Raw genomic sequence first — 22831 nt, forward strand, 5'->3', positions numbered from 1 at the left:
CTCCGTAACATTTGTGTTGTATTTATTTGAATATAATTTTTATTTAAGTGACCTGATGATGATGGCGAACCAGACCACCAAAACGTTGTCTTAAATATTTAAAAAAGTAAAAGATTGTTTTTTTCTTTTTACCTTACATTTTCCAAAAAATCGAAAAACTAATTTATTAAATAATTGTGGAAGAATAAACTAAATATTAAGAAACAATATTAAAAAAAAGGTCAAGAGTTTTTGTAGTCTGTCGTTGCTTTGAAAAAACAAGTTAAACAGCATAGTTAATGTTTTGAGTTGTGAAAGTATAATCTGTGAATAAATCTAAGTTTGTGGTGAACACTTGGCATTTCCTTTATATTTTCATCTGTCGTTTTTCTTTAGACAGAACTTTGAAGTTTTCGCAAGAGTTCGAACAAGAGTTCTTTTGTACGTTTCATAATAGCATTCTGAATGCAAACATATATATATACCATAAATATGGCTACACTGTTTTCATATTTTCCACTTCTTGACCTATATCAAGGCGATATTATTTAACTTAGTTTCTACACAGTTGTTCACTTCAAAAAAATTTAGACAATTAATTTCACCATCCACATACTGGCCCTTGCGCAAGGGAAGGTTTTGGGGGTTCAACCCCCCCCCAGAAAGGTCTGAACTTACTTTAAAAATTTTCATCTTTCTGATTAAAAAATTATTTTTAATTAAAAACGAAGTTTTCATGAATTGTTAGATGATATCTCCTATAAAGTAAAATGTGCAATTGTATAAATGAGCATTCCGATTCTTTATGCGCTCATTTTCAACATTGCGACAGTTGAAGAATTATTTGCGTTCAACTATGAGTGAAGATAGATTGGACGGATTAGCTTTACTGAAAATCGAGATATTAAAAATAATATTGACTCGATATTAGATGAATTTTTTTCTGTTCCAGGACGCATTAATTTATTGAAAGAATAAACTTAAAATATATGTGATGCGTTCCTAAGAATACTTACCAATGAAGATGATATAAATTCTGTTTGTCATGTGATTTTGTCAATATTAAATAAAATAAGGAGAGTGTTGAAAATGTGACGTGATTCCAATTCGAGAAACGATATAACCAAATTCGCAGACAGAATGTTTTCTTTGCGTTAAGGGTAATAAAAAGTTCTTACTTAGCGACAGCGGCTATATAAGATTAAATATTATGATAATTAATTAAATGTAGATTTCTATAAGAAATATAAATGTGAATCTACTTTGTATATAAGATAGCAGTATAAATTAAATTATTTAATTAAATAAAATTAAAAGATAATTATAAAAAAAATTTAATTTAAACGAATTTCGAATTGAATAATTGAGGAGTAAGCGGCCAAAAGTGGATAAGTTTATATTTCGTTATTTTCTTAAATTCAGGCAAATGCTGTATCTCAAAAACCACTATATGTAATAAAGTTTTGAAAACGTGAATATGTTAGGAATTCCTTTAAAACATCTAGTTAAAAAAATTTTTTTCTTTATACGTGCATGCAAAAACCTCGTTTGGCAACCACTTTCAGCTGTCCAAAATAGTCGAATCCCTCACTGTACGCGCGGTCGATGAGCAAAGTATTTTGCTCACCGTTAAGCGGTGGCCAAAACATTTTGCTCATCGTCCGCGCGCACAATGAGGGAGTCGGCCATTTTGAATAGCTGCAAGTAGCTGTCAAACGAGGTTATGCCTACACTTATAAAGAAAAATATGGTTCGATACAAGGGGCCAAACGAGCGTATGCTCATTACTCGTGTAACGAGCAAAACGCTCGTTTGGCCTCTTGTATCGAAATATACTATTTTTAAACACTTTTAAGGAATACATTCAATTAATAATAACAATTTTTAAATTATATTGAGTTGTGTATCAAAGTAGTGCAATTTTACATTTTAAAATAACCTTACAATTTAGATGTGAAGAGCGCAATCTTCATCTAAACAATTACATATCTTATTGGATCGATCGACATTATTTTAAGTATTATTACTTGTGTTTAAAGTATTATCTTTGTTAACGAGAGATGCATACCAATCCATTTCAGGCAATTAATGTCACTGGTTTCCAAATTGCTTTGAAAGTGTGATATAGGAAACACAGAAGTAAAGTTTCATGTTATTTTTCCAAATTTTCTCCTTGAAGTTGATGGTATTTTAGGAAGAGAATATTTGCGTCAAGAGAAGGTGGAAATTTCCTTCTGTCATAATACTATAATAACCGCTTCAAATCCTGTAGTTTCATTTCCACTTATTGACATTGAATAGTTACAAAGTAATAATGATCTTGAACCTCAGAAGAAGAGAAATTACAATTCTATTGTTTTAAAATCAAGGTCGCGACAAGTAATACCAGTTAAGATTTTAAACGAGCAAATGAAAGAAGGATATTTACCTTTAATAAATGTACAAGATGGCGTATTTATAGGAGAAGTAGTGGTAACAAATTCTAAGGGATATTGTCACGTATATGCAATTAACACCAACGATAATGACATAGAAGTAAATATACCTCCACAGGAACTTATCCCTTTTGAGTATTATAATTTACCCGGAGAAGATTCCTGCGATAGTATGGAAAACATCGACGACTCTTCTACCTCAAACAGTTACCAAACAGTAGTAACCCATTTAAGGTTATCACACTTAAATGCAGAGGAGAAAACACATGTTTTAAAATTAGTTAATGAATTTCAAGATATTTTTCATTTACCTGAAGAACATTTGACTCCAACTCATTTAGTGCAACATCCAACATACATACTAGTGACGAGAATTTAGAAACTTATGGTTCGTATTTAGAAAAACTAATAATAAGATAAAATGAATTAAAAAATTTAGCTGCTGAAAATTTAATTGAAGGTAAACAAAATTCAAAATCAAACTATGATAAAAAGGTCAAACCATTCTTAGGAAAAATAGGTGATATGGTCTACGTTCAGAAAGAAGTTAAATTACATAAAAAATTAGATAGCCAATATCATGGCCCTTACAAAATTCATAAAAAAATTAGATAAAAGCAATGTAATTTTCGAAAGTAAAGAAGCAAAACTCTTTCAAAAACACGTTGATAAGTTAAAACTTGCTTATCTATAAAAAAAATATTAAAAAAGTTTATCTGTTTAGGAAAACAATGGCGGAATGCATTGTCACCAAGCCTCTTCGAGGACAATTTTACCCGTCCTACATTCTTCCTAAAGGGAGAGTAGAGGAATTAGAATTTGCAAAATCCCAATTGGAGGAGCTAGCCATAGAATATGATTTATCGAAACCTGTAGAAACATTGGATCGAATAGAATGCCCTCAAAAGAGTCAACTTTTTTTCATGAAAATAGCCATAGAAGAAAAGAAAAATGGCAATACGTTTGTAGCTGTAGGGGATGGAAAGCCATCTAAGAAGCAATCCTTACATTCTGCTACCAGAAAAATCCTTAAAAAATTGCATGAAATCTACTATTTTAGTGAGGAAGAGAATATAAATAATGTAAAAAAAACACGTACGTATATTGTCTTAATTGTCCTTTAAAGATTCTACCCATCAAACTTTATAAATGGTAAAATGCGTGTCAGTATTGTTATGCTCGATGACAGGTGATGACTGAGTGTCAAAACGAAATACGAAATAAAAGATTTCGTTAAAAACTCAATGGACTCTAAGAAAATGAAGTATGGCAATTTAAAATTTTTTTTGATAATTAACTGACATAAATGATATCCAAGATGTAAATATTCATTCCTTTACTAACAATTTTATATTGGAAATTACACCGTCCGGCACAATTTTTGACCCACAAAAAAATTTAACATTTTTGGAAACTAGGACCCAAAAAAATACACGTATCTGGCCGTTTTGCTAGATCAAGTCGTTTGTGGTTTTTAGGGGTTAAAACAACCCCTATATGAAAAGTGACAAAATATCTTTTAAAAATTATTAGTATTTTATAAAACATGGTATCTGGGGGTTTTCGGGGTCACTGATTATTAATCTGATGTCAGATTTTCAAAATTCAAAATGGCGGATCCAATATGGCGATCAAATTTTTAAAAAGTTATTAATTTTTTATTTTATATCCGCCATTTAGAATTTTGACAATTTAACATCAGATTCGTCATCAACGACCCAAAAAACCTCTAGATACCAAGGTTTAAAAAAATTTAATAACTTTTTAAAATTTTGACCGTCATATTGAATCCGCCATTTTGAATTTTGGAAATCTGACATCAGATTAATAATCAGCGACCCCGAAAACCCCCAGATACCAAGTTTTATAAAATATTAATAATTTTTAAAAGATATCTTGTCACTTTTTATTTAGGGGCTGTTTTCACCCCTAAAAACCACAAATGACTTGATCTAGCAAAACGGTACGACACGGGTATTTTTTGGGTCCTAGTTTCCAAAAATGTTGGATTTTTTTGTGGTCAAAAAAAGTTGAATTTTGTCGGACGGTGTTATTTTATTTGCATTTATTTATTAGGCTATAAGAACTACATAAAATAACATTATGTGTAACTATAAAATACTACAACCGTGCTTAAAAATACTATTTTACAACCAATCACTATAGTTGCCTTTATAATCATATTACTAATGCATGAAATACTAAACTAGTATGTAATAATACAAATTATTAAAGTAAACTTTAATAATTTGCTTTTAATTATTAGTATTATTTTTTTTTTGGTGATCAGGTTATGCAGCACTCTATACAACTATATCACCTATCATCAAGCAATATATTCATTAATCTTACCTATTTTCTAGATATTGTTGCTATTTACTTTAAATGATTCAAAGATAGAAATTTGAATTTATATAATAATTATTATAATACGCTGCATAGTAGTAATAACATTTAAGAAATAATGAGCATGAACTTTAATTAATTTTATTCAGTTAATTTTAAATAAACAAAAAATACGATTTTCCTATACAAACATAGTTAAGAATGCATTAAATAAAGTTGTCATTTACATACAAGTATTTAATCAATTTAGAATAAGAAATAAAAATAAGAATGGTCATAAGTTTTTATCTTTCTTATGTTATTGACTCCACTTTAAACATTACTATTATAGAGTATCAATGCTAATGCACTCATTTAATCACTACAATATACAGAGAAATATAATGTGCAATATTATAACAATAATTTTAAGTTTGCTTTAAGTATTACTTTCTTTTATTAAGTCGTTTATTCATAATCTATACCTTTATTTCTATTTTATTGGATTTGGCTTTATTTTATTATAATGCTAGAATAGTTCGTGATAATTAAAGAATAACATATTAATCTTTAATGTTAGGATTGCATTATGCTATTAAAAAGAAAATATGAGAAAAAATATATTGCAGTATATATAACCATTAATATTACAAAGCAGCATGATTTTACATATATTCTTACACATTTGTGTTTATTTTAACATGTTATTATTATAGTGAATATTAATTCTATAATAATGACTAAATATTATAAATATATAATCAACAATACACTAAGATTTATTTTATCAAGCAACATTTGAAATAGTATAAGTAATGCTGGTTTACTTATATAAATCCCACATTGTGCATAGTACGTAAAAATTATAATTAGTTAAGGAACAACTGCACTTAGAGGTATTTTTATTTTTCCCTCACTCTGTACTATAAATTATAATACTTTTTATCACATTTTAATGGGTTTTGTCTAATTATATCAAATACTCCGTACATCTAATGATATTCCTATAATTTTCTCGGTATACGAGAAATATTAAGCAAAGAAAATATACAATGAAATGCATGTATAAAAAAACTATAATTTTAGAGCTAGGCAACATATATCGCACCTATAATGCATGAAATATATCTTTAAAGTTTATACTTATATTAAAATTGCATGATTTAGATTAGTTCATTATCAATCATTAAGATTGAAATTTATTGGTATCCGCATAAGGAGCATAATAACACATTACAGTATACGAGAAAATATACAATGCTTACTATTTGTATTACATATAATATAAACAGTTATATTTAATAATTACTATAAGTCTAATTCATATACTTTTATTATAATATTTGTCAAATTGAAAAACATAAAAAAGGAGCCAAACATCAAACAGTTGTAGATAAAAGAAAGATAAAAATCAACAAAATTCAATAGCTCTTTCTTTTATCTAATAATCATAAAAAAAATTTATTCCCAATACATAAAACAAAATTCTAAATATTTAATCAATTTCACAGATGGAAATTACCCTTTTCGGTTGGATCACGTACGTCAAAACTTACTTCTACATTGCCTTTCGAGTCATATTATTGTTAATAATTTTGGTCATTGCAAGATATTTTTATACATGTTGCAAATCCGTTCATGCCAGGAGTAAAAGGACAAGAAATTCGCATAATAGAAATCAAAATTCTCAAAAAAGAAGTCAAAATTCCTTAAATTCACGTGTTATTCCGTCCATTTACATCGAGGACGATGCAAACTTTTAAGGAGAGAGGACAATACAATATAAATTTAAAAAAAAATTTCATTATATTAAATAAGCAAAAAATTGTCGACTTTTCTCCATCTGTAAAATCTATATACACGCCTCTTTATAATGGCCTCTTAATATGAAACCACGAATCACATACTAATGTTAACTAGCCATTGATTCGCACTTCAATATCACGTTACGTTGCGCGGCCGGACGGAGGAGGTGGAGAGAAGAAGATCATCACGTCGCTTATTAACAGCAACTACGTGACTAATATGTATCGTAAGTCACAGCGCGAGCGAAAGAATGTACAAAACCCTAATACTCCAATACATTTAAATTGTCCATCTTTTAAAATACAAAACTTTTGATTAATTTAAAAGAAAAATCTATAAAAATACAAGAATTTGACTTATGTGCATGTGTGTATATACATGTTTATTAAGGTAAAGAATTTGAAGCTTACCATTTTCACGACACGATAATAAAAAAGAGGTACTGACACTAAACACTTAAACTACACACTAAAGTTCAGTTGAAGAGGATCTTCTTCTTCTGCCTCTCCAAATTCCTTAATAAAAACTTCTCAAAATTGTGGAAGCTCGTCCAAAAGCTCATCTTTTACTTCGACCTCTTGAAATTCCTGAATGTCAGCAGCAGTACTGGGGCCAAGTATCGCCGTGATATCTGCTACTTCTATAAAAAAGACAACAAACAAATAAGCACTTTTATTATATGTATCCACAAATATGCATATACATATAAAAACAAAATTTTGTAATTAAAATTACCATCAGGAATCTCACGGCCAACAAGTCGGCACTTTCCACACCAACAATTTGGAAAACGATCTGGACAACTGTAACAAAATACAATAGAAGGAAATAAATATAAAATACGAAAGCAAACTTTTCAAAAATAGAAGACAAGAAAAACAATACTAACGTTATCAAGGAAGTTAAATCCTCCAATTCTGCATTCACGCTAAGAATTTCCTTTGTGACTTCATCGAACTGTATCGTTCGATTCCTCTGCTCCATCTCTTTTTGACTAGAACGACCTTTTCTACGACTTGCCTGCTCAAAATTCTTGCATAAATCCCTGAGCGCCTGCCACACGCCCAAGCTGTGGCCTAAGTCCACAGATATTAGCAGGATTTTGTCCAAAAATTGCCCTCCTTTCATTGAACACTGAGGTGGAATTCGTCCTACAAGAAACATAATATCAATAAAAAATAAAGTACATATATGGAAATAGATAAACCAGTTAAATGTGTTTAGAAATTAATGTTCCAAATTACCTGCTAAAAAGTCATCATATCGCTAAGTATCAGCAGAGGATCGTCCACTTTTCATCGTGACAATTCGATTACTAATGAAGATTTGATCCCCACTTTGTCACTCAAGAGATGAGAACCCATTAATAAAATCAAAGATGCAGAATTTTTGCACGTATTAAAAATCAATGAACGTATGAAAAAGACGAAATAATACTTACGAGATCACTGCTCCTAAGGCGCAACTGATAACACAAATCACATTACACCATACACTATAAACACATAATCGAGAGTAAGCACGTACCTCCTTTATAGTAAGCAATGTCCTCACTTTTATAAACAAAACGTGGTTTCGATTAAATGTCTGTACTACAATGTATGAGTATGGGATGAATGAAGGAATACCCAATTGTAAAAATCAAGCTCACAATTCATAGATATTAAGTTCATTTGGGACAATGAACACTTTTAAGACGGGAGAACTATTAAATCCCGTATCAAAATTCTTTTCTTAAAAGTTAAAAAAACACGTATATAAATAAAATATACTAAATTATCTAATATTAGTAGAAGGATGGTATATATAAGAAAATGTCTGGTTCTCACCCATTCCTTCTGTTAATATTTGCAAGCAATTATATTGTACTACGAGTTATTTTGGAGCATTTTGGCTTAATATAAAAGATTCTTTGTTCAATTCTTTTCTCTCGATGAATCTTATGCAGCTGCATAAAGTAATATGTACCGATGTGTTTACATCATATCAAGTAGCATATATACTCAATGCTACACTCGGTAGCAAGAGACCTAAATGTTTAGTCTTTTTACAGATATATTATGCCACTTGATATGATTTTCACACCATTACTATTGAAAAAATGTAGCATCGGTAGCTGATGTCAGTATATGACTCATATACTGCATCGCGAGGCGCAAACACATAAGTTTATGCTACGTGAGAACATGGTAGCTTTCGCCTCGCGTTGCAATACAATACCCCTATAGAAAAGACTGATGATGCATATGCCGACCTATATCTATTAGATCCAAGACATTGTCGTCGTGATTCTAAAATTAAAATTCGATCAGGACGTGATCTCTCCTCATTTTCTCCCACTGAAGGATGATTTTGCTAGTATAAAAACCCTGCAATTAGCATAGGGCGTTGTCAGTTCTCCGGTTCAGGTCCGCCCAGTTAGCACCCCCAATATCGCAAATCGAAAAATTTATTATGCTATAATTTAGTGCTAATTATGTGCTAATTTTGTGCCCAATCGAAAAATTTTGTGCTCATCAATAAATTATTTTTTTTTTTGTTTTTAAGGATGAGGTGCTACCTGGACGCCCAGCCAGCACCTCACCTATCATAATACGCAAGAATTTTAAAAAGCAACTATGGCATAATTTTGTGCTTTTTATGTGCTTTCTATTAGTAAAGATGAGCATTTATAAAAACTCACCCTTCATACAAAAATCAACCCTTACCTATATGTAAATAGCATGAACAGTTTATCTCTTTCAGGTACGCATTTTTCATTTCACTAAATTCACTTGAAACTCATTACTCGGGGGTTTTTGGGGTCGCTGAATTCGAATCTGATGCCAAATTTCAAAAATTCAAAATGTCGGATCCAATATGGCGGACTTAAAAATTAAAAATCAAATAAATTCACACTGAGAAAAAAGGTTTGAGCTGATAACCAAATATTTCATTTAATATATGTGCAACTAAAATTTTTTGGTTGACACAACTAAACTTTAGTTGACATCAACCAAAGTTTGGTTGAGACTACCAAATTCTTTTTCATTTTCTTATTTGGTCGTCTGAAACAAACTTTGGTTGTTGTCAACCAAAAAATTTTAGTTGCACATATATCGAATGAAATATTTGGTTGTCAGCTCAAACCTTTTTTCTCACTGCATTTGAAACTCGTTACTCAGGGGTTTTCGAAATCGCTGAATACGAATCTCATGTCACTTTTCAAAAATTCATAATAACGAATTCATTCAATATCTGCTCATAAGAATCGTGTTTAACAAGACAAATATTTTCACCCTACGGAATTTAGAATTTTGTGCTCATCGGAATCTTGTTTAACAAGACAAACTCTCTCACCCTATGAAATATAGAATTTTGTGCTCATCGCATTCTTGTTTAACAAGACAAATACTGTCACCCTATGAAATTTAGAACTTTGTGCTCATCGGAATCTTGTTTAACAAGACAAACTCTCTCACCCTATGAAATATAGAATTTTGTGCTCATCGCATTCTTGTTTAACAAGACAAATAGTCTCACCCTATGAAATATAGAATTTTCTGCTCATCGCATTCTTGATTAACAAGACAAACTCTTTCACCCTATGAAATATGGAATTTTGTGCTCATCGGAATCTTGATTAACAAGACAAACTCTCTCACCCGATGAAATATAGAATTTTGTGCTCATCGCATTCTTGTTTAACAAGACAAATACTGTCACCCTATGAAATTTAAAATTTTGTGCTCATCGGAATCTTGTTTAACAAGACAAACTCTCTCACCCTATGAAATATAGAATTTTGTACTCATCGCATTCTTGTTTAACAAGACAAATAGTCTCACCCTATGAAATATAGAATTTTGTGCTCATCGGAATCTTGATTAACAAGACAAACTCTCTCACCCTATGTAATATAGAATTTTGTGCTCATCGGAATCTTGTTTAACAAGACAAACTCTCTCATCCTATGAAATATAGAATTTTGTGCTCATCGCATTCTTGTTTAACAAGACAAATACTCTCACCCTATGAAATTAAGAAATTTGGGCTCATCGGAATCTTGTTTAACAAGACAAACTCTCTCACCCTATGAAATATAGAATTTTGTGCTCATCGGAATCTTGTTTAACAAGACAAACTCTCTCACCCTATGAAATATAGAATTTTGTGCTCATCGCATTCTTGTTTAACAAGACAAATACTGTCACCCTATTAAATTTAGAATTTTGTGCTCATCGGAATCTTGTTTAACAAGACAAACTCTCTTACCCTATGAAATATAGAATTTTGTGCTCATCGCATTCTTGTTTAACAAGACAAATAGTCTCACCCTATGAAATATAGAATTTTGTGCTCATCGCATTCTTGATTAACAAGACAAACTCTTTCACCCTATGAAATATAGAATTTTGTGCTCATCGGAATCTTGTTTAACAAGACAAACTCTCTCACCCTATGAAATATAGAATTTTGTGCTCATCGCATTCTTGTTTAACAAGACAAATACTGTCACCCTATGAAATTTAGAATTTTGTGCTCATCGGAAATTGTACTTCGCACTAGTTAGGCCCATAATTGAATTCGTCTCTGTACTGTGGAAACCTTATCAGAGCTACCTGTTAACTGACATCGAACGTGTTCAGAACAGATTTCTTCGTTTTATGGTTAAACAGACTGGTGTACCAATTGATTATCATAATCATGACTACACAGACTTAAGATTAAAATTTGATATTCCGTTATTATCTCAGCGATTTTTATACGCCGATATGCTTTTCTTGTTTAAAATTATTAACGGCATAATTAATTGTGCAGAATTGCTGAGTCTATTTTATTTGCATATACCCCTAAAATCTCCAAGACATCAACAATTGTTTCACATTCCTTTCAATAAAACTAACTATTTGAACAATTTTGTGATCAACAGATTGAGTAAGGAGGCAAATCAGAGTAGTACGAGTGTTAACTTTTTTGGTATTTCTTTAAATAAGTTTATAATTGAACTGCGTAATTTTATGTATGATGGAAACAATAATGTTAGCGCGGCTGATTAATTTTGTTTAAATTAGGATTATCGTATCATAGTACACTGTACGAATGGGCACTGCCCGTATACTTTGAATAAATAAATAAATAAATGGAAAATATATATATTCTTTTAATAATTTTTCTTGTACAGAAATTTGCAAAGGAAATTTAGTAACTAATGTTCCTGCAAAAGTTCCTGTACAGAATCCCTGTTCCAATATCCTGCAAGTGATCCTAGTGTGATCCTGTGTAGAATTCTTAACAGGATTCCTCAGGGAACCTATAAGAATCCTATATTGTAACCTCTAAAAATCCTTTAAGGATTATATACATGAATTTTTAACTAATTGTAAGTATGTTTCAAAATTCAAGACTAAGGTTTTATTACAAGTGTTTAGGAAGTAAACTTCAACTTTGCAGTGGTTTTTTTACATTCTCATAATAATGAGAAGGAATTACATTTGGGCGATTTTAAGCATTCTCTAATTCCAGTGAATCTCGACGTTTTTTTTTATAACTCCAACTGTTGTTTTCCATTTCCAAACATTGCAATTGTTTTCAAAAATTCCTCTATTTTAAAATAGTTTATATTGCGCTGTTTATACCACAATTTCGTATTTTTTCGATTATTTACTTTTGAATTGGTTTAAACTCATTTATTTTTAGATTTTTTAAATTCTCATCATAAGTTAGAAAGTATTCATTTTGGTCGATTTTAACTTTTTTCTTATTTTAGTGAATCTGTACGTGAATGACGTTTGTCGTCTGTAGTCTGTCTGTGGACTCATTTTGTCCCCACGATAACTTGAACATATCTTAACGAATCGCTTTGATATTTGGTACACGCTTTCAACATGTAAAAATGAAGCCTGAGTTCGTTTGACAGACTAATCCGCCCAAAAATTAAAAAATTATTCAAATTTTTAAAAATTTAAATTCTTCTTGAAATTTTTTTTTTTAATTTTCTTTTAAAATACTCCCAAAAGTAAACTTTTTTTTCTTTAACCCTTTTCGATACAGATTAAAACAAAAAAGTTATGTTCTATTACGTTTAAGGTAACAAAAATTTTAAATTTTTTTCGATGTGTTATTTTACGGCCCTGGCCGCCTACTGTTGTAGCACGTGTCGGATGCTCTTGCAAATTTTATAATAAAATTGTGTTCTTAACATTGCTATTTTCTTTTACGTGGTCTAATTCATTTACTGATAATCTTTTATATGTTTTTTGTTAATTATTGTGGTGATTGACGATCAAACTGGTGACTATTCATAGTGTTTACAGTTTCTAACCTTACTTTTGTGTTGATAAAGCATGGCAGCGAAGGATAATATTGTGAGTGCAAAGTTGTGTATTATGTGTAAGCAAAATGTTGTTGACGCAACCTTTTGCAAGATTTGTTCTACTCCATATCACCCTGGCTGTGCTCTTCGTACAACTGTGCTCACTAACGGTGGATATTCAAAATTATACTATAGATGGCAGTAAACTTTCTAGAGTGTCCTTGATACGTGACCGTGGGATAATGATTAACGATTCTTTTTCTTACATTGATCACATTACTTATACAATTAATAAGGCTACCAGAGCTTTGGGTTTCGTTATTAGGAATGCAAGAAGTTTTCGTAATTTAACAGCATTGAAAACTCTTTATTTTGCTCTTGTCAGGCCCATACTTGAATTTGCCTCAGTATTGTGGAGACCATATCAAGATTACCTGATAGTTGATATTGAACGTGTTCAGAATCGATTTTTGCGTTTTATAGCTGGACAAATTGGAATGTCTGTAGATTACCAGAATCATGATTACACAGACTTGCGTGAGGCATTTAAAATACCATTATTATCTCAAAGATTTATGTATGCTGACTTACTATTTTTGTTCAAAATTATTAACGGTATTATTAACTGCTCAGAACTTTTACTTTTATTTGGTTTTCATATACCACAAAGACCCGCAAGACATCCACAATTATTTAATGTTCCTTTTTGCAGAACTGACTATTTAGATAATTCTGTAATTAACAGACTACGTAGGGAGGCAAATCAGTTCAATAGTAATGTCAATTTTTTTGGTATTTCTTTAAACTCTTTCATAAGAGAACTTCGTAACCTATTGTACGATAATAACAACAATAATGTTAATGCGGCCAACTGAATTTTTTCATTGTTATAAAATTTCTTATCTATAGTACTTTGTACGAATGGGATCTACCCGTATACATTCAATAAATAAATAAATAAATTAATTTTTTGCGGCACAGTTTTAACCTATTTTGCCGCCTTTTCTTTTAGCAACTTTCCTCTCTATAGATTTAAAGTTTTCGAAGCAGTATTCATAAAACATTTTTTTCCACTATAACGAAAGCATTGTGAAGTGAAACAAAAATAATTAGTGTAGCAGGCAAAATTATAAAGAATTATAAATTAACTATTTTTTAAGAGAAAATTCATTTTTCAACAATCTTTTAACAAATTTAAATAAATCTTTCTACTCCTTGGTTTTTTAGGTCGCTCATTACGATTCTTAAGTCAGTTTTTAAATATTCAAAATGGCGTATTGAAACATTTTTGACCCGATATTTTTAGCATTTAAAGGTATTCTGAAGGGTTAAGATTTGAAAAAATTAAAAAACTGAACAAAAATTCTAAAAAAATCTTTTTTTTAATGCTTGTAAATTGTTTATTTAAAAATTTTCGGTTCTTTTAGCACATTATTTGATATAGCCTCAAATTACCTGTAAAAATTTTATTGATGGGTTAATGCATGTCTACTTTTCCAATTGTATGATTCTAATTTTCGAGCGTGAAACGCGAGTGTCGTGATGAGAATGTTATCCTTAAAGTCAAAGTACTTTAAGAAAATGAAATTTAATTTATAAAAACCAAAAATTTCACTTATATAAATTGTACGAAAAAATTTTTATGAATAAAAACATGAGGGCAAAACCTCATATAATAAATTTGTTGATTTAAAAATGCATTTACTTTAAAGTTCTTTTTTTTAATGTTTTTAAATTTTCAATTAATTTTTTCTTTTACTCAATTGAAATTAGTTCAAAGCGGAATATCTTATTTTAGTAAATAATTTGGTTTGTCGATTTTCGTTAATTACAAAGACCTGGCCAATCAACGGCGCAAAATTAAGGAACTATGTTTGAACAGCTGCAGTGCCGCTATTCTCTTTTTTTTGCTCGATAAAAAATGTATTCTAATACCTTTAAAACTGACCTATTTGTATAATTTAATTTAACGCATTTTAATAAAGACTATGAATTGTTTCTAATAAATTTTTTAAAACAAGTCGATTATATGAAGCTCCCCTTTTAAAATAACTACTTTTGTACTTATTTTAACTGTGTGTAATTAATTTTACTCTTTTTAATAAAATTAATAAAAATAATTTCTTTCTTATTCTTCACAACTATTCAACTACTTTGTGGTAGTATAATTAATACAATTTTTAATTTTAATTGAAAAATTTTTGAATTACACAGTGTAGTTAAAAAGTAATTAATGCTACTAGGTTTTGAATTCTAATAAACAAACAAAGCGCGTAGCGCGATGCTTGAACAATGCGCGCGAAGCGAGCCCCTACGCGCGTAGCGCGTGATGAGAATGTGGTTGCCCCCGCAGGGGGCTGCCGGATTTTTTATAAGAAGTTTTATGTAGTTTGTGAGTGAATAATTTGTTTTAATTTTTATTAATAAAGTGACCTGATGATTGTGTCAAAACAAGACACCGAAACGTTGCCAAACAAGTGATTTGGTGTTTCATTTCTCACTTCCAATAATCGAAAAAAACTCAATTTCTAATATTTTTTAATTTATTTAATTATTTTTAATTTTACTTTATATTTACTTTTCATTCAATTTGAGGACTTAATTTGAATTATTCAAATATTTTTAATATTTAAAAACAAGGAATATAAAAAATCAATTGTTTATTTCGATACATGTTTAAATTATAAATTTTTTTATACATATATTTTTTATAGGGTAGGTCTTAAAAATCGGGGTGTTTATATATTTATAAGTGTTAACAGGGTCTTAATCATCGCATTATTCGCAAAGGAATTTCGGTGTAATACGAGTACAAAAATTGTAATAATAGGGGAGGAAGATATATAAAACTATAAATCAGTAACAGTGATAAAACCAAATACTATCAAATAAATAGACAAAATAAATTTATTATTTATAAATCAATATTGATATAACCAGTAATTTATTAATATAAATTTTATTTTTAAATATAAAAAGTATTAAGCTAATTTGCGATACGATAGCTCTTATTTGATAACATATTCCAATACCAAGCTTCTGTGATATTTACAAGAGAATTCTAAAATAAGATATAATTTCAAGTTCATATCCTGCATATAAACGTCACTTTGCTATGTTATTTTTTCACCCTTGACATTCTCACTTAGTTAGAGGTAATGTATTTTTATAAAAAGAAAAAGTTATCCTTCAGACATACACGTTTTATTCACCCTTATTATCTGACTCAACTGTCGAAGGACTCCTATAAAAATGGGCGAGGCGATGCCCTCACGTGAACTTTCAACTTTGGAAAATGTGGCTATATTCCAGAGGCAGCCGAATCCTGAAAGGAGGAAAGAGAATGACCTGTTTTCTATCTTTTTTCATCGTGGCTGTGCCTTCTCGATTCTCACTCTTGTCTCGAGGTTGGCCGAGTTTTCCCGAATCAATGCGATCACTTTGGAGTGTAAAAGCGCGTTAAGGGGAAAAAAGGAGAACATTTTAACAATGAAGGTCTTATATTTTCTTCTCGTTACCATTTTTTATTTCTCTACTTCCTTTTTAAAAGTATGTATATTTTGTCCAGAATTCTACATGAATTTTACCTGAGAATTCAAACGAAAATTTCTTAAATTATTGTTGAATAAAATAACATTAAAAAACAGTTAAAAATTATAAAAGTTCATAAAGCTCAAACTCTTTCGGGTTATGGTAGATAATCATTCTTAATGAGAAAACGTTACAAGTGAAATTAATTGAAAAGGGAAAGTCTCCATTTTTTTAAAAAAAAGAGTACAAATCATGTATACTTAGCTTCTAAAGATGACTACGCATTGGTTAACCAGAGACTAAACTATTTACATAACATTCTCCCACCCACTTACCCTCTCTAATATCATCTTATATCATTTTCACGAGTTATTATGGTCATAAACATATTTGAAATGTATGAAAGTCTTGAAAAAAACGTGCGCAAGACCTTCTCAAAAAGGATCCATCGGAAAATAAGAAAGTTTCAGTACACCTTCTTTTATGATTCACGTAATCTTATATTTTTACGGCATGGAAAAATTTAATAATCCCTTATTTTGACGCTTTAATGACCTTCATAAAACACTACTACAGTCTTTCTTTGCACATTTATACAACATTATATATAATTTGTTTTTCAAGATAATTTTTAGATATAATAATTTTCTTAAAAAATTACAATAGAACTATTATTATTACCATATAAACTTTTTCAATTCGTGTATCCTTTCATGTCCTATTTGTTAAAGTTAAAAGAAATTATTGTATCCATCTTTAAGATAACGTAAATAACAAAAGTATTTTTCCATTTAACAAAATTTATATCTAGAAAAATTTTCATAAAAAAGAATTTTTATTTATCAGAATTGTTCTTTTGTTGAATTTATATTTTATTCTTTTTTATGAAAATTTTTCAAGATATAAATTTTGTTAGATGGAAATTGTATTATTTGAAAATTCGATATATTAGAAAATCAGCTTTATCACAGTCCAGTTAGGGTCAGCCGGGGTAAATCCGAACGCTAATTATTTCAGCTTGATTAAAATTTTTAAAAATAAGTTCGATATGAGAATTTTTACCTCAGATCCTCTTTAAGAGATTCTAAGTATTATCCCATTTTTCGTTTGTTAATTAGCAACAGCATAAACAAAGATAACGAGTATTGCAAAAAAGATTGAAAATCAAAGATGACACTCTTTCAGTATTTTGTCTCGTATTTGAAGAAAAAGAAGCTAAAAATTTATTTCATTATTTATAATTGTTTGTTATGAATACTAGAACAGAAACTATTTTTGATTTTTGCCTTCTGTAAAATTTTATTAATAATATCAAATCGTTTGTATTTACCCAGGAAAATTGGAAAACCGGGATAAATCCGAACGGTATTTTCAATAATTTTTTTTACACCAGAGCCACACAAAATTGTTTTCATTTCATTACACTATTATTTTAACATTATAAAAGTACATAGAAAAAAGTTTTTCTTTCTATACGTATCCTCGTTAGTAATTAATAAGCAGAAACTTAATCTCTGTTCTCTCGAAGGAGTGTTTCAATTTTTTTGCTAAATGGTTTGTTGAAAAAAGTTTTTCAGGATCTTAATAAAATTTGGTATTCTATCTACGGTTTTTGGGGTCGATAATTACCAATTTGAAGTCAGTTTTTCAAAATTCAAAATGGCGGACGAGAATTAAAAAATTCATTGGATTCGCTCGAAAATTGTTACTCGGGGGGTTTCAGGTCGCTGATTACGAATTTGGAGTTAGCAAATTTGATCATTTTTAAAAATAAGTTTTAGGAAAGTCCGCCATTTTGAATTTAAAAAATTTCACTTTTATTTTTGTATTTACATTCAATCACTCCAAAATACTTTCTGTAGCAAGTTTTGCAAAAATCCGTTATGATTTGATAAAGTTATTGAAGGTTTTAATTGTGTAATGCGTTTTAATTTTTAACCTGTTTGATTTTTGTATTTATATATGATGCATTATTACATAATAGGTTTATTATCGTATTTTTTTGAGTTTTTATATAAGTTTAACAATTGCAATACTTTAAATTTATTTTCCCTAAGATTTTTCTGAAATACAGTGGCGTTCGTATTTACCCCGGTATTTTAGGAAAGTTGCAAAGTATCGAGGTAAATATGAACGCTAAGTTTCCTGCGATTGTAATTTATCAAAAAATTTTGCTACCCCATAAAATTGTTCTATGGAAGTAACGTAACAACTTCATGCACCAGAATACCGGAAGTATTTTTTTTAAGAAAAAACTTATGTTATTGTTGAAACTTAATAAAAGCGTTCGGATTTACCCCGGTTGACCCTAAATAGAAATTCTATAAAATCAGAATTTTGTTAACTAGTCATTTTTCGACTTTAAAATTTGGCTCATTATAAAATCTCTTTTTTTTTAAATTCTAGTAAATATAAATTCGATAATTTTCAATTTGACAATACAAAAATTCCGTCAAGTCTTATAAAAGGAATATTTATGCGTCCCCATGCGAGTGTTCCTGTGTAGGAACCTTACAGTATTGCCAAGTTAGTGGTTTTCCCACTACAGTTAGTAAGATTTTGGTCCTTCAGTAACATTTTTAGTGAGAGAAATATTTTAGTAGGAAATTTAGTATCTTTTTTTTTCTTTCGTGGTTTTTTTAGTGTTTTTACGTAAATGTCATTTTTTCTACGTACATTGTATCTGAAGTATTAAAAGTGTGGTCACTAAGTTTAAACTAATTAAGTGAATTTGATTGGTTATACTGATGGCGATTGAGCAAATGTTCAGACTGGGCCAATCAAAATTAGTCACACAGTTCTATAAGAAAGGTTGCTCTTCTACGTGCCAAGCCCTGCACTGCTGTTTAGTACAGTTTATTTGTGAAGTTTATTTTATTAATGCAATGTCTATTCCATGTTCTTAAGTTCATAAAATTATAAATAAATTTTAACTGGAATTAATATTTAAATAAATGAAATTCCAAAAAAATGTCTATCATTATTGTTATATATTTAATACATTGAACTATATTAAATTTTATTAAACGATTCTCTAAGTTTAAATAACTTTTGCATAATTAGTGTCAAAACCTTTAAATTTTGCGACGAGTAAAAGATTTTTACGTTTTATATTTATTTATTTTTATTTTTCTAGTGAAAATTAGGAAAAAAAATTTTTAGTGGAATAAATTTACTTTTAGTGGAAAATATCTAGCGATCTAGGGGAAAAGCGCCATAGGCATCTGACAACACTGGAACCTTAGCATGGAATTATTTGTATTCATTTTCTTGTACAGGAATCTGCAAGGGAACCTTAGTAACTAATGTTCCTGCACAGGATTTTGTACAGGATCCCTCTTCCAATATCCTGCAACGGATCCTAGTGGGATCCCGCGTAGGATTCTTAACAGGATCCCTCAGGGAACCTTTAGAGGATCGTTTTTAGGAACCTCCAGGGATCCTTTAAGTATCCTGTACAGGAATTTTTAGCTGGGTCAAAAAACTTGAAAGTGAGTAAAATCTTAACAATGATATAAAACTAGCTGAAACTTACACACTTAAAAAGACACAGAAAAAAAAGTCTTGAATGTAGTCTACAAAAGAGCTTATTTTAAGATGTAACAAAAAGTAGTCTTCTTGGACTTAATATTAGTTTGATAAAAGAGTCTTAAAAGAAGTCGGTACTAAAGCTTAAATAAAGTCACCATGTGTTCTCAAAAATAGCTGTAAGCCGAAAAGTAGGCTTAAAAATAGTTCTTTTTAAACTCGAATTTACTGCATGTAAAAATATTGACTAAATTAAAGTTTTCTTAAAGACTTAAAAGTAGTAAGTAATACAGTTTAAATTTATCCTGATTTATTACTTATGAAATTATGGGTATAATTAATTGCATTTTATAAAGAAAATGTTAAAAAAAACAATTTGCCCATAATTTTTAGCAGATCCTTACTGCTAAAAAGTTTAGTAAATTTTTTTTAATATTCTCTTAATACAATAAAAAATAATGAACGCTTTTTAAACATATAAGCTTTCAACTTTATTCATCTTCTTTAAATACAAATATAAACAAGTTATAAAAATATTTAAAAACTATCGCCTTCAAACAATTAAATTGTTTTTAAATTCTTAATACTTTTTTTCAGGGAATATTTCCATGAAAATGTAAGTGTAAACAATACTGATACAATGAGGTAGTTTATTTGTCGATGAAAAGTAATCATCAACTTATATAAGTTGTTCAATTAGTTTGTCTATATAGATTTTTTAAATTAAGTTTTCAAATATATTTCTATATAGTAACAAAAGAAAACATAAATTTACTTTTTGAAAGGGGTTAACAATAAAGGTGATATAAAATATATTAAATATTTTTTAAAATAGTTGAAGTTGCTCTAAAATTTTTACTACACTTTTGTACTTTGAATAGTACTGAGAAACTTTTTCTCTAAATAATACAGCCGCGATGAAATTATAAGAAATTTTTGAGTCACTTGGATAGTCAATGTTGAAAATCAACGAATAATGAAAACATTAAATTTATCTTATCATTGGAACCTACTCCTATTAATCTCGGAGCTTCATCGGCTTTCGGTTTTATTTGAGCAATTGATGTTGCAGCCTAAACAAAAAATGTTACTAGTATTTTAAAAATCACAAATAAAATAAAATTAATATTTAAATACATACATCGAAAACTTGGATCAGAACTGTGGTGGAACTACAGTTTTTTCCTTTACGTACTTTAAAATATTGCGGAACTTTCTCCAAAATTATTACTGTCATTTGGTTTAAGGAAAAATTCTCCATGTTTTGGAGGTCGGGACAAAAAAATGTTGAAAGGGAGTGAAGAGCAGATATCCAATTGTTTTTAATTTGGTCCTTAGTTATTGAAATTTCTGCTTCGAATTCTCGCCACAGTTGTAAAGAAATACTTAAATATTTGTTGTCCATCTATATATGTACAAAAAGAATAAATACTTTGAATGTATGCTTACAAGATCAGGGATGTTAAGAGCTGGGTAGTTCCTTAAATGATCAGCTGCTGTGCCCGCTTTTTTATAGCTTCTTTCCGCCTTTTTACTCGACATGAGTCTAAATTTTTTTTCAGTAAATAAATTGATGGATTTTGTTTTAGCATTTCAATTTTCATTTCTTCTTTCATTTCTTCATAAGTTCTTTCATTTTCTTTCAGTTTTAAGTTCTTCTTCATCCTTTTCCTAACATAATATTTCATGTTTTTAAGTTCATTTCGCTGGCTAAAACTTTCTGTAAATTAAGTCAAATTCATTGAGGAGAATTTTAAAAGAAGATAAAATTTTAACTTGTTACATTAAAATATTAATTTGATGAATTACTTACACTAGATGGTGCTGATTTTGTACGCAGAGCTGGTATTCTTATAAGGGCTTCTTCTACAGCAAGTGAAATTTCTGACACACTTGTTTTACCACACGCATTCAAATTATTCATTAGTATGCGAATTATTTCGCAGCGAGTGGTGGAAAGAATTACATCTCCTGTTTCTCGATATTTTAATAAGGCATTTTCCACAAAGGTAGGCCACTTACATGGAAAGCAAGCATCAAAGCACTGTAAATATTTTTAAAAAGTGTCATCAAAAGGTCTAAATGGCATCTAAAATAATTAAATTTCAAGAGTTACAATTGAAGTTTGAAATTCAATTTCATTGCTTATTTCCACAAATTAAAATTAAATTTAAGGCTATTTTGATATTTTTTGATTAAAAAGTTTACATAGGTAACCTTCTCATAAATTTTTTGTACACATTTTATTTTTCAAAACTTTCCATTTCACTGACTTTACAGTATACTCCAAGAGACAAGTTACAAGAAAATTTAATTATTTTAGCATAAATGTATTGCTTTAACTAAGCTTCACTTACCTTAAGAAAAATAGTCTGTATTTTGTCTGTATATTTCGTCCACAGAAATCCAGAGATTATCCATAATAAAATTCCACAATTATAAAAGCACACTTTTAACCCAAAGCCATAACATCAAATGACACCAGAAGGACGTCACCTTATTACGCACATGCGCGTTTACTATTTCAGGAAACAAGACTCTAGAGGACTAAAAACTAGCCTACATTTCGTCTTCATTTTATCTCTTGAGTTCTTAATACTTTTACTAGTCTAGCTAAGACTATATTTAAGACTAACATATAAATTTTAGTCAGAACAATGCATTGTATTAAGATTAAGGTGACTTAGCAAATCTTTTAAGTTAATTATAAGGCCTGAATACATTTACAGGCTAAAATTAAGACTCATTTTAAAAGTAGTCCTGCATGAAATTAAGACTTTTTTTAGGTCCGTTAACCTGGCTTGTCCACATTGTCCGATCTGGATAAAACCTATTTGAAAATTAAGGGCTAATTTAAGGCTAATTTAATGCCCTAATGCCGAATTTAATGCTCGGCATTTTCTTTAAAAAACTTGTGGACAGGCTAGCTTAA

General features: G+C 29.5%; 2 protein-coding genes across 2 annotated transcripts in view; both read right to left on the reverse strand.

The window, feature by feature from the left end:
* LOC127285384 (uncharacterized) overlaps positions 1 to 22831 on the reverse strand; it is a 91138-nt gene that overhangs the window by 40179 nt on the left and 28128 nt on the right. The gene's annotated exons all lie outside the window — the stretch shown is intronic.
* LOC127285416 (uncharacterized) lies at positions 6654 to 8242 on the reverse strand. The gene is made up of 3 exons (XM_051311419.1): positions 7435 to 8242; positions 7281 to 7348; positions 6654 to 7185 (listed from the first exon to the last, which is right to left on the reverse strand). The coding sequence occupies exons 1-3, from the start codon at positions 7707 to 7709 to the stop codon at positions 7076 to 7078; spliced, it is 453 nt and encodes a 150-aa protein (XP_051167376.1). The 5' UTR covers positions 7710 to 8242; the 3' UTR covers positions 6654 to 7075.

Source organism: Leptopilina boulardi, unplaced genomic scaffold, assembly GCF_019393585.1.
Source record: "Leptopilina boulardi isolate dan_hultmark-lab unplaced genomic scaffold, ZJU_Lbou_2.1 LbouV2_332, whole genome shotgun sequence".
Taxonomy (NCBI): Eukaryota; Metazoa; Arthropoda; class Insecta; order Hymenoptera; family Figitidae; genus Leptopilina; species Leptopilina boulardi.

Excerpts from the sequence above, each read along its gene's own strand:
- LOC127285416 (XM_051311419.1), bottom strand. The coding sequence starts at position 7,709 with ATGTTTCTTGTAGGACGAATTCCACCTCAGTGTTCAATGAAAGGAGGG. Across the intron at positions 7,349-7,434 it reads GATTTAACTTCCTTGATAAC|TTGTCCAGATCGTTTTCCAA; the intron begins GTTAGTATTGTT and ends ATTTTGTTACAG. Across the intron at positions 7,186-7,280 it reads TGGCCGTGAGATTCCTGATG|AAGTAGCAGATATCACGGCG; the intron begins GTAATTTTAATT and ends TCTTTTTTATAG.